Source organism: Notothenia coriiceps, unplaced genomic scaffold (assembly GCF_000735185.1).
Source record: "Notothenia coriiceps isolate Sejong01 unplaced genomic scaffold, NC01 NC01_scaffold00004796, whole genome shotgun sequence".
NCBI classification, from domain to species: domain Eukaryota; kingdom Metazoa; phylum Chordata; class Actinopteri; order Perciformes; family Nototheniidae; genus Notothenia; species Notothenia coriiceps.
Window position 1 is genome coordinate 149,037 of NW_011337497.1, and position 13,207 is coordinate 162,243.

The 13,207-nt window shown below is 41.1% G+C and overlaps 1 protein-coding gene across 1 annotated transcript; it reads left to right on the top strand.

Annotated features, from left to right (window-relative positions):
• On the top strand, positions 1-9,750 carry LOC104942606 (CHRNA7-FAM7A fusion protein-like). The gene is made up of 9 exons (XM_010767848.1): positions 1-190; positions 879-985; positions 1,240-1,296; positions 1,383-1,632; positions 2,630-2,692; positions 4,250-4,444; positions 5,028-5,114; positions 7,440-7,549; positions 7,664-9,750. The coding sequence occupies exons 3-9, from the start codon at positions 1,279-1,281 to the stop codon at positions 8,285-8,287; spliced, it is 1,347 nt and encodes a 448-aa protein (XP_010766150.1). The 5' UTR covers positions 1-190; positions 879-985; positions 1,240-1,278; the 3' UTR covers positions 8,288-9,750.
• Positions 9,751-13,207: the final 3,457 nt, after the last annotated feature.

Consider the following 13,207-nt stretch of genomic DNA (forward strand, 5'->3'; position numbering starts at 1 on the left):
AGTGGCTAGCGCTGAGCTCAGAGCAGAGCCAGCCTCTACTGGTTGTGCTGCTCTCCCCTGCGTAAACCAGCCGAGCAGCAGAAAGAGCAAACAGTCAGTCACCGTGTGGCTTATGGGACGAGGATCTCCTGAAGGGGACCTACTGTTCCTGCGGCCGACGAGGATATTATCCCGGATATTTGTAGCAGAGGTATTTTCACAGTCTTTGCATGAGGAGTTTGTGCAGCAGTAAATTACAAGAGCCCCGCGTTAGTAGGCTCTGAAGTGGGTGTGATAGATGCTCTCCGTGTGTGTGTGATAGATGCTCTCCGTGTGTGTGTGATAGATGCTCTCCGTGTGTGTGTGATAGATGCTCTCCGTGTGTGTGTGTGATAGATGCTCTCCGTGTGTGTGTGATAGATGCTCTCCGTGTGTGTGTGATAGATGCTCTCCGTGTGTGTGTGATAGATGCTCTCCGTGTGTGTGTGATAGATGCTCTCCGTGTGTGTGTGATAGATGCTCTCCGTGTGTGTGTGATAGATGCTCTCCGTGTGTGTGATGTTCTGCTGCGCTGCACGGGATCCACCGACTGAGGTGCAGTCAGGAGGGAGCTGTCATTCTCCCGTAACCTCAGCTGAATGATGAAAGCATGGGAGTGGTAGAAGTGAGAGCAGCAGCTGAATAGTTTTTTATGCGGATTGACAAGTTAAATGCATCTGCTGTGGCGCTACAGAGAATACAAGTAGGAGGATGTTTCCAACAGAGTATTACAGATAAAAGGACGTACCTTGTAGATCACAAAAAGGTAGAATTAGGATATTTCAAGCTGTGCAAGTACTAGGCCAAATCAGGTGTCTCAATAACATGTTTCTCTCTTTTCATTTTGTGTTGTGCTCCAGACCCTGCAGCCTTCCCCTCGCCGGCCAAGCCTCTGAGTCTCTCCACGACACAGTCCGCTGTCTTCTTCCTGAACAAGCTGAAGCATAACTCTCTGCAAAGACGCAAGGTACGCCCGCTGTGACCGTCACTGTTTACACAGCACCGAGAAATGTTTGATAAAGATATTTTCAAACGCACTGGTGTGCTTGGCTGGAGTTCACGTCTGGGCCTCCTGCCTGTCTGTGACTCACATCTGTCATTTCAGGGCAACATTATTAGATGTTTTCCAAGAGACGTGGGTTCTTTTTTTTTAATCATTAAAATGGTGTGAACGTTCTCCACGTAATCATGTGATGTTAATATTTCTTCTTTCCTCTGCAGGAAAAGCTGGCATCTTTGAAGAAAGAAAGAGAGACCACAATGGAAGAGGAGGACAGTGTGAGTTGTGATGGAAGCTTTTTGTAATAATCCTTCTTACTTTTTTGGGGGCAATTGAGTGATTTGATCCGCCCTTTTCCCCCCAGACGGTGGTGCTGCCGGTGTCCCCTGAGCGCACTCCTTCACCTATCCCTGCTCCTGAGCCTGAGCTTGAGCCTGAGCCTGATGCTTGTGTGTCGTTGACAAACAGTGATGAGTGTTACTTCTGTGGACAGAGGGTCTACGTGCTGGAGAGGGTCAGCGCTGAGGGAAAGTTCTTCCATCGAAGCTGCTTCACCTGCCATCGCTGCAGCATCACACTCAGACTGGGAGGATACACCTTTGATCAGACTACAGGTGAGCACTTAAAGAGGACATATGCTGCTCGTTTTCAGGTTCATATTTGTATGTAGTGTCTCTACTGGGACATGTCTCCACTCTTTAATGTTCAAAAAGCTCTTTATTCTTCTCACACTGCCTGCTCTGCAGCACCTCTTTTCACCCTCTGTCTGAAACCAGAGCCCAGTCTGCTCTGATTGGTTAGCTGGTCAGCTCTGTTGTGATTGGTCAACCGTTAAGAGATGTCCCGCCCCTTAGCCTATCACGTACAATGTGTTGGAGAGCTGGTCAATAGAAGCTCGAGTGTTACATAGTGATGTCATTATGATATGTAAGTAAACAAAGGAGTCCAGTGGAGGCATTACAGGCAGGGGGGGGGGGAGAAACTTCCTCTGGAGGGAACGTTGGGATTGTAGCCTTTACAGATCATTTAAATGCAGAAAACCCTGAATAACACACGACTACAGGGAAGGGAAACCCCAAAGGGCAGAAAAGGGCCCCTTTAATGTCCTCTTTTGTCAGAATTATAAAAGGAAGATTGTCATGTGTGTACAGTTCTAATGCAACACCAACAACTATTAATATATTGTTGGTATCTCTTCAAGTTTCTGTCCATGTATGCTGCAATATTTAGACTTTTCGTCACAGTTACAGTACGTGACTTTTGTAGTTCTGGTTTCACGGGTCCTCACACCATTTTGGAGTTTGTTTCTTCATGGTTGAATGCAACTATTGTTGGATAAAAGCGTCAGTTAAAGTAAGGGTTTCAACAGCTATTGCTCCACTTGTATCATGTGTGTTCTCAACAATAAGTAAAGCACTGCCTTTTTATTAATTCATAATTGTAATTAATAATTTGCACTAAGACCATTTTTAAAGTGGCTCCATTTAGACTAAAAGGACATTAATCATTTATCAAAACAGCAGGCGCCTTTTACTTCCCCTTCTTTGACACGTCAACATTCAGTTGTGTGACTTTTCCACCCCTTCATTGTTTCTGTCTGATTCCCCTCAGGGAGGTTTTACTGTGAGCTGCACTCTGAAGAACTGGAGCTGCAAAACGGGGCAGAAACATCTTGTAAGGTGGGTCACCGAGCAGATGTTCAAATGTTCTGTTACTCACGCTACCCAATTTCCTTTTGCATGATAAACCATCCGTCTGGTGTCTGGTCCGATGTCTTCAGCCTGCAGCGCTCCATCGCTCGCAGCAGTTGCTCACAAATAATGTTAGTTTACCCGATTCGTACGTTCCACACATGTTTTGCGTATTTGTGGAAATGCCGCTACGTCCCATGATGCTCACTGAGGTTTGTTGAAGAGATTGATGTCAGTTTTCTGGGATTTCAAAATAATGATGTTGTTGATTAGTTATGAAACAGAAGGGGAACATGTTTCCTTATTAAATACAAACGTTCTCTCTTATGTTGGTGAAGGAAATATGGAGGTCATTCATTTCGTCATTCACTAAGAAAGAAAAGCTAGTATAATGTATTGCTTAAAGAGAGTCATTGTTAGTCATATAATGAAAAATATATGAATGTATACTTAAGATACTTTTGAACCTAAGATACTTTTTTAGATGAAATTGAAGTGGACCATTACATTTTAACTAGGGATGCCAGTGATTATTCGATTATTCGAATATTCGTTACAGTCTCCATAATCGAATATTATTTTGAAAATTCGATTTTATTTATATATTTTTTTATTATTATTTATGTTTTTCTTTTTTTTCCTGGCTTAGTTTCAACCAAAATATAGACTAATGCTAATAATAGTAATAGTATTAATAATTGTAAATGGCCATTGGTCACACCACCAGTTTGTTTTACTGTAAACTTGGAGGAAGCCAGCAGCGCAAGCTGAAAAAAAAATGGGATAAACCTCAGGGGAGAGCAACAGAGGAGGGATCCCTCTCCCAGGATGGACAGACGTGCAATAGCTGCCGTGTGTAAATCGAAGAGATAATACATTTTACAGCATAGGTAGACCAAATGTTAGGAAATGCTTTTAACAAAGTTGAAATATTCTAACTGAAATGACTAAGACAATGCTGTAAACGCTATAGAGGAAATTGTTATGTGCTCCCCCTTATTCACCGGGGTCAGGGCTTGCTGACTTCCTCTGTCCAAGATCTGTTATTTAAGAAAAATTCTGGAGAGACATCAATTGGATGAGTTGTAGCTTAATGAATTGGAAAGGGTAGAGTTGTTGGAAGACCTACCGAGCAGGACGTTTCCAGCTGGGACCGAGCAGCAGCAGATCCCAGTGCCTGTGCCCCCGGGGTGACGGTTAGCTGGAAATTGGTGTCAGACAGCACCAGATGGCATGCAATAGGAATGTTTGACATGTTGGCAGGTGTGTAGCCGTTCCATATGTGAGAGCAACACAGTTAAAGTTCAAGGTGAGATAGTTAAACCATTCGGTGGCTTGCTAAACATTTTAATTAAAATACAAACATAGGATAAATGCAGAGCAAAGTTCCAAGCCTGTCACTTAGTTACTTATCATTGCCACTCGTCATTCGTTGTATTTCCTTCTATGTTGTTTACATGAATTATATAGGCTATTTACACATTCAATCACTTTATTAGTTCACAAATAACTTGCTTATATGCGTTTACTCCTCCCTTAGGTGTTCCAGCCAAGCGCAATGAGCTGTACTATGAATGCTGTAAGGAGCCCTACCCTGATGTGACATTCACAGTCACTATGCGCCGCAGGACGTTATATTATGGACTTAACTTGCTCATCCCATGTGTGCTGCTCTCTGGCTTGGCCATGCTGGTCTTCCTGCTACCTGCAGACTCTGGAGAAAAGATTTCTCTGGGTGAGAGGGGCTTAAGCACACTTGTTGTTTACATGAAAATACCTTGCTTTGCAAAACAGTTAAACAATGTGTCATTGATCTATGTGAGCAAGATAGAAAGATGTTTGTTCGGTATTTTAGTACTCTGCATTTATTATTTAAATAATAGTAAAGCAATATAGTTTTCAATCCCCAAGTGTGTTTGAAAGTGTTCAAGCATATACAAATGCATTCACAGCTGTACACCAATACATACATCTATTAAGGCACACCAGCCTATGTGTGCTTGCATCTTCATGAATCACATAGCGAAACATGAATACATACATGTCAAACAACCATGGAATAACTTTAAAATAAGAGGCTTGCCTTAAATCCAATGTTGATGAATACCCCATCGAAAGGAGCAGTAGCCTGTTACAAAGTTTGAGGGATTTCTGGAGCTGTAACTCACCTTGGACACGTCAGAACAGTCGGCAGTTGATAAATGGTTGTAGTCATGGGACCATAATTGATTACATGTATACGTTATTACACAATTTCATACACCAGTGATCCTGATCACATCATTATGCTCATGTTCTCTTTTTCTCTCCGTCTTAAGGCATCACTGTGCTCCTTTCGCTAACTGTCTTCATGCTTCTGGTAGCAGAGATCATGCCTGCAACGTCCGACTCTGTTCCTCTCATCGGTGGGTTATATTTATGTGTATAATTATGTGTCTACATGTAATATACTTAAGCGTGCATGAATGCATTATCACCCAGAATAAGTGATACACTTCAGAAGGAAGTAATAATTTCCATTCCTTACATTTTTTCTAACAGATGCATTATACCTCACCAAAGATATCCCTGGTGTTTGTTTACCTGGATACATGGTTCACAGAGCCCTTGGGGGGTGTGTGGAGTAAGAACTAAAGCTGTCAGCCACACTAATAGACTAGGGGATAGCTGGATAGAGGAAGACATATGGACCGTCTAGGGAGATAAGTAACGTTTGGGGTTAAAGTTGACCAAAACAAAAGGCTTGAAGAGGCAGACATCTATTTTTTGTGTCGTGTGTGTATGAGAGAATGTGTGTTAACATGCTTTGATTTATAACTGCAGTGCTGTATGTACGTGTCATATCAGTTTCACCTGGTCAATTTAAAATATATTGTACATATCAACTGTACATGATGTGAGGGTATTGATGAGATTAATGTTTGTCCATACTGGACAGGGTCACCACTACATCAATGCGCTGATAAGTTCCCTCGCTCAGAAAAGGCTTGATAAATGCTTCATCGATTGAATAGTCTGTGCTCCTTAATTCCCTCGACCTCAACACAAGGCCAACTGGGACACTTTAAGCAGACATGTTGGAATTACTCATACCCCTTTACAACACAGTGGCCAAATCCGGATTTGAGTTATTGTAGCTGCTTGAGCTTGACCGTGAATATATAAAGAAAGTGTTCAACACTGCTGCTTATATCAGGCCATATGTCTTTTATCATCAGTCTTTAATCACTAGATAAGGATATGAGTTCATTTCATTTTAGTTAATTTAGTCAGACATGTTTTATCTGTTTTAAGACCGTTTGGCTTAGTTCGTTTTTAATTCTGTTCAGTTTTTATTCATTTTTGACTTATTTAGTTCAGCCACAATCACCAATGCCATTTGTAACTAAAGGTTATTTGTTGAATTATTATAAATCATATATATATATAACAAAGTCATTTAGTCATTCAGTCCTTCCGCTTCTCATGAACACGTCCTTTAAAGGGTCCCATGACATGGCCATTTCTACTGATCATAATTCTATTGTTGAGGTCTACTAGAATAGATTTACATTGTTCAATGTTCCAAAATCACATTGGTTTCTCATACAGCATCTCTGTATAGTATGTGTATTCACTCTCTGTCCTAAACGGCTTGTTGGAGCTCCTGCCCCCNCATTCAAATGTAAGGTAACAAACAGGCAGTCACTTTTCTCTTCTTTTTTTTTAAAGAGGAAAGTGTTGTGCCTTAATACAGAACTGAGTTACTCCAAAACAAGTATGAGTTGATACAGTTCACCTGCTGATTTTTCACANGGTCTACTAGAATAGATTTACATTGTTCAATGTTCCAAAATCACATTGGTTTCTCATACAGCATCTCTGTATAGTATGTGTATTCACTCTCTGTCCTAAACGGCTTGTTGGAGCTCCTGCCCCCCCCTCCCTATGAGCCCACTGTGCTCTGATTGGTCAGCTCGCTCACTCTGTTCTGATGAGTCCACCACCGTTACAGCGGAACATCAGTGATTATGTGTTACAATGGCGTTTGCAACCAGAAAATGACACCAGTAAGGACAACTTTGAGGGTTTGTGACTCTGCAGACCGTTTACATGCAGAAAAACCTTCATAACACACAAGGGGACGGGTTATAACCAGAAGGGAAAAAAAGGAATGGGACCTTTAATACTATGTTCTATAATGCTGTGTCTTCTTCAGTGTTTCTTCTCTTTCCCCACTATTTTATCATCTTCTTCTTCATTTGAACCTTTATGATCCTTAGTTTGCAGGCTTTGCAGTAGCTGTAGTCCTGTTTAGCCGTTAGCTCTTTTTAATTCACATTCACCAGCGTCTATGTGCGTGCGTGCGTGCATGTGTCCTCTTCAACTGGTGAAAAACATCCCTCCCGAACCAACATTAAGCTCTCTCTCTCTCCCTTCTCTAATTATATTGTTTTAGTGTCTTTGTTTAACCCTATTTTCTGTTTTGTCAAACTTTTTGCAAATGTTCTCCATTTCAGTTTAAGTGTGCATATTTTCCCCTTGGCACTATAACTTCTTGCACAAATTGATCAGACTTGCTTTCCTTTGATGTTGGAGTGTGAAATTAACCTATTTTTGGAAATAATTAAAGGATAATGTTCTACCTATTAGTAGATGTTCATTAAATGTAACCATGGTAGTGGGGCATGGACTTATTGGTATCTGTGAGCAAAATGTAAAGTATTTCGTTTTTTGTGTACACTTGCCAGCCCAGTACTTTGCCAGCACCATGATGATAGTGGGGATGTCTGTGGTGGTGACAGTTATAGTCCTGCAGTTCCACCATCATGATCCTCGAGGAGCCAAGATGCCCAAGTGGGTGAGTAGCCTAAACTGGTTGAATCCGTTTGAAACATTCAGCACAAAGGCTTATGTTTAGATGAGTGTGTTATCGTTTGGTTTTGCGCCACTGACGCTCCCTCCCTCCTTTCAGGTTCGGGTGGTTCTGCTGAACTGGTGTGCCTGGTTTCTGCGTATGAAACAACCCGGCGATGAGCGTAAGCGGGCAGGTTACAAGCAAAGTCCCAACTCCCAGCACCACTCCAGCACCAGCTCCATAGAGATGGGCACTTTACCAAACCTAAATATGCCCCTCTCACAGACATCTTGCCCACCTTGTCCCACCGGCACCTCCAACGGTTCAATGAGCCTCTACTTTGGCAATTACCACTCCGTAGAGAGCCCACAATGCCCGCCTTCCAGCGACTCTGGGGTAGCACTAGGGGGCCGTGCCCATGGCTCCCCTGGTGATGAGGCTGAGTCATCTGGGGGAGTTGGCAGTGGTGTTGGAGGCCTGGGGATGGGAGTTGGACCTGGGATGGGAGTCAGCATGCCCCCTCCAGAGATCCAGCGCATCTTAGATGAGGTGTCGTACATAGCCCAGCGCTTTCGGGAACAGGACAAGGCCGAGGTCATCTGTGGCGAGTGGAAGTTTGCAGCGGCGGTGGTGGACCGGCTGTGTCTGGTGGCTTTTTCTCTCTTCTCCATCATTTGCACCTTCACCATCCTCATGGCAGCACCCAATTTCATAGAGGCAGTTTCCAAGGACTTCACATAGCTGGTTGAAGCAGCAGTGGAGAGTGGGAAGACAGCAAAGATTAGGGTTGAAGAAAATATTAAGAAAGAAAGGGGAAGGATACAATGAAGGGTGCAGTTTGTGGTCCCATACCTACAGTCAGGGTTCCCCATTGGAAAGGAGCTGGGGCCAGGCAGTGTTTTATGATAAAAAAATATGTACGGAAGAAGCTCAAGAAAGTAAAATTGACAAAATCAGGAAACAAAATAGTCATGATTGATCAATAAATAATCACAGAGAGGAACCATAATGTTTTACTCGCACTTCTAAATGAAGAAGATAAGCATAATGCATTGTCCCACACAGGTTGTTCATATGTATAGAATGAAATAGGTGTTGCATGCAGACTCAACAACAAACCTGGAGTGACTTGAGCTAAAAGGTTGGTAATCACCGGGGCGGTAGGGGAGGACACTGTATATATTTTTATTTTTGACATTTCAATGAGTGGAAGATAATGTTGCAATAATGTTGTACCCTGAAAACACTGTTAATACCATTATTTTATCTGCACTTATTTTAAACAACTTCTTGATTGACTGTACAGTGACTCATTCAGCACCCCAGTCCTCCTCACTGCCTCTTATCTTGTTTATTTGTATCTTTGTCCTGTATGTACAAGATCATACACCAACTGTTCACCTTCAAAAGAGAATCAGACTTTTTCTTATGAAGTATCATCCCTGTAATAATATTAGGTTAGATATTAAAACGAGATGTTTCACTTTGAATTGTATTGTTATTGCGTTCACTTTGACAACAGAAATCAACCTTATTGCTTTTACACAAGTGTAAAGGCATTTTCTTTATACGTCAGAGTAGAACTGCATATTAAGGATAACTTTGTCTTGCCTGTTTAATTTAAGACAATATAATATGTAACATGAGAACAGTTTGGAACAGTGATATGATACAATATTCAATACATTGTATAAAAAAAGCACTGTGTGGACTGGTATGTAGCCTACTGGTGTTGACCAGTAAGACAACAGTAAATCTTTTAGCAAAATGGTCTTTAACTACACAGACTTCAATCATTTAACAATATAAAAGTGGTCAAGTAAAGTAGTATTACTGCTGAAAAAATACCCATATTCATGTATGTTGTTGGACTTCACTGTACAAAGTGTCAATGAAGATAAAGAGCAATGTGACTTTTGAACCACTGACACCAGAGACAATGGCTCTATAGGAAGAGAAAACTTCAGAACCACATCCACCACCTTATCACTGGAGAATATACTGTAGATTTGTAAAAGGCCCTATAGTGTTTGTTCGTGTTTTGTAGAGGGAGCCGAGTGACTAATTCACACAAAGTTGTTAACGTGTTTGGTACCACCTCTTTGTTATAGGAACATTCATTGGTGTCTTTATCTCTTTTACTGTCATTACAAGTGTGAGTTTCTTTGCTCTCTATAATAATAAAAGTATATTTATTCTCTGTACATCAGGCTCTGGATAGTTCTGTGGGGACATATTCAGGAGAGTATTGCAGCGTGTTGTGTGATGTAGCATTCATTGCATTATCTCGAACACTATAGGTCCAGGGATCGGCAACAGGCGGACCGCGGTCCGGATCCCAGACGCCGACCTATACGGACCCGGACCTGTAATCAATACATTAATAGGGGATTTCAATTTTGACGGGGTGATTCTATTTTAAACGCCGCCGAAATGGGGCGAAAGAGACGAGTGAGCGATACAGGGAGAGAAACACAGAAGAAGAGACGAGTGAGCGGCAGAGAGAAGCGGAGAGGAAAGTGATTGAAGAGAATAATTAGCGATACAGGGAGAGAAGCGGAGAGGAGAGTGAATAGGCGTGTTAGCGGCAGACAGGGAGAGACACATAATGACACATGGCGCTCTCCAAGAAGATTAAAGTGGACAGTGAGAACAGAGCTTTTAACCCTGAGTGGACGGACTCGTTCATGTTCATCCTGCCCACTGGGAGCACAGAACCAGTGTGTGTCATTTGTTCAGAGACCAATAATATTGGGCTCTGAGACTGCTTATTTTTTGTAGGATTACATTTTTTTTTTTTTAAGATGCACACATTTTCTATTTTATTTATTTTCTCTATTTTATTTTTAAATGCAGCCCGAGAGGAACATTACACATATCCACAGTATTTACTGTATATCTGTATAGTTCAATGTTAATTGACAATAAATAGTTGTTTTTTAATTGTACTTTCTTTATTTGATTGGCAGTCAGTTGTTGATTACATACAGACGTTGATAAAGCTAAAGGCTACTTCAATATATATCACACTAATTCATAAAGCAAGTTAGACATTTTGATGTTCCGGGCCTTTGAATGGGGAGATTTTCTCTAACTGGACCTCGCTGAATTTTAGTTGAATACCCCTGCTATAGGAGCTGAAACCTCCTCTTGGATTGCTACAGCTGCAGGGTTGAAGAAATCAACCACATTTGCTTAGCTTTAGAAGCAGAAAACCAGCTAATACTTTCAAGTCTCCAAACTCCATCCACAAGTTTCAAGTTAAATCAGAGTGCATGCCGCTGTACTGCAAGCTGCCAAATTGTGAGACAGCAGATTGGCCAGATGGCTGAAGTGCAAAATTAATCAAGATAATGCAGAATAAAATGGGAATGAGCCATTTAACTGGTTGTGAAACAGTTGCATAATGGCATAAGAATGCTTTCTATAAAGAGCCTCAGAAACAATGTCACCATCAGCGCCATCACTGATTATTAAGACTAATGAGACATAAAAGTGCCTGGTGTTTTTGTCACAGACCGCACTAAATCTCAAGCTTTCATAACTGTGATAATTTACCATGTTGTCGATTAGACGGGATGTGCATATTTTGATAGGAGTTCAAAAACATTAAAAGTTCTGAGTCAAATATAATGTGATAATTCCCTCTAATTAACTTAATCTCTGGTTTTCTTAAATTGTAGAACCAAGTCTATCATCTGGGGTTAAAATTGATTAGAAAGGAGATCAATGGAAATCTAAGAATGAAATACACCAAAAAAGCATGCAAGACATAGAATGTAGGGCATGTTCTCCTTCTGTTCTAGGAAGTATCTGATTTCTTATTTGTGTTGCCAACAAAGGCTGCCTCTCAACTTTGTTTGATGTTTTCTGAGTGAACTCCAATTCATGACGCAGAACCCACATTTGAGGTGGAACTGTTGGTACGTTTACTCAATTAAGAGATTTCCAGTTTTATTTTTATTGAGACCGCAGACTGATAGAAATATGTACATCTGCTGAACTTACATTTTAAGAAAAAAATGTAAAAACATTAGTAAACTTAAGTGTCTGCTTGCTAAGGGTGTGCGTGCTGGAAAGGCAAAAACATATCTGAGATACAATTACACTGAGCAAGTCATGAAGATTGAATTGTGGAATTTCTTCATCTTGGAAAATATTAAATGAGACTCAAAGATACCATAACAATAGTCAATCTGATCGAAGTGTGTGTTTGTGTGTAATAAGTAGAGTTATGCTTCCTGCACCGTCAATAATCTATTAATTTATTAAAAGGGCCATGGAAATAAAAGTGAGGGAAACTGTCCATGACTGGGGAGTTTTCAGACAGCAGCTCATGGGCAGGGATATGCATTCTTTGTTTGTTTATTTATTTATTTAAAGGACAGTGCACATTAATTCACATTGCTGTAAATGAGCCAGTATTAGCCAGCAGGCTAATTTTCAACTGTTGTCCTTGGCAAGATGTTAAATTCAGATTTGACTTAAGGATATCAACCAACCAGTAGGCCAAACATAAGGAATATTACATAACTTGGGATACATACAATCCAAGGCTAGAGTATAGGTTAATGATACAAAAAAGGGGGATTTTGTAATGCCGTTAAGAGTGACCTTGTCCATATGTTCATTATGCTCTAATCATTTGGAAACTCTTTGTAAGCTCTGCCTGTCCCTTACCAGACGACTGGGGGCAGCTGCACTGTGTGTGCGTGTGTGTGTGTGTGTGTGTGTGTGTGTGTGTGTGTGTGTGTGTGTGTGTGTGTGTGTGGGTGGGTGTGTGTTTGTGTGTGCTGGAAGAGGAAGCTTCTTATGTACTGTGTTAAAAGTGAATCTTCTCTATGTACTGTGTTAAAAGTGATCCCCTCTCTCCCGTGATGTTTTTCTTTAATGTGTGTTTTGTGTTAGGGATGATGATAGATTAACTACATTGGATTTGGATGACTCAAGCGAATCTGAGCACAATAGTGTTTGTCACACACAAAATATCTGATCCAAATCCGTTTTCCTCTGGTAAATAATTAAAGAGTTTGGGGAATTTATAACAGCTGTCACTCACCACATTATACTCAGTTTAATTAGAAACCTGTTTTCCCTGTGCAACTCATAATAATTACATCAGGGATCAGAGCACAACAGCAACACAGTAAACACAGAACTAAAACACAATTCACACATTCAGCCAGGTTGAGGTCCTGCAAGACCTGTGAATGTAGACAAATAACAGCGAAGTATTTGTTGGTATTTATGTTTTACATGTCTTATCTTATCTCTTATCTCTTACATTGTGAAAATTAGATTACAGTCTTGAGAACAGATGTACTGTATGTTCCCTAATCTCATCAACACTACTGATATACATAGCAAACCCCCCCCCGTGAGAAAGAACTGCTCAGCTGCCTGACTGTTGCATCTGAGATGACAGCAAGTGTTGTCGTAGTGTTTGCTGTCGTTGTTTCATGTCAGGCTAGCGATGTAAACTCAATCATACAGAGCCTAAGTGTAAAAGTTTCAAAGTGCAAGACTGTGTGGCACACACAAAAAAACACAAATATGCATTTACACCATCAACATAAACGCGTTCACACACTGTGCATGGCGGGGGCCTGAGCGAGACCAGATTGCATGTTCACTGAGTGTCAAACGGTCAGACTGCTGAGC

Excerpts from the sequence above, each read along its gene's own strand:
- LOC104942606 (XM_010767848.1), top strand. Across the intron at positions 4,445-5,027 it reads TGGAGAAAAGATTTCTCTGG|GCATCACTGTGCTCCTTTCG; the intron begins GTGAGAGGGGCT and ends CTCCGTCTTAAG. Across the intron at positions 5,115-7,439 it reads CGACTCTGTTCCTCTCATCG|CCCAGTACTTTGCCAGCACC; the intron begins GTGGGTTATATT and ends TACACTTGCCAG.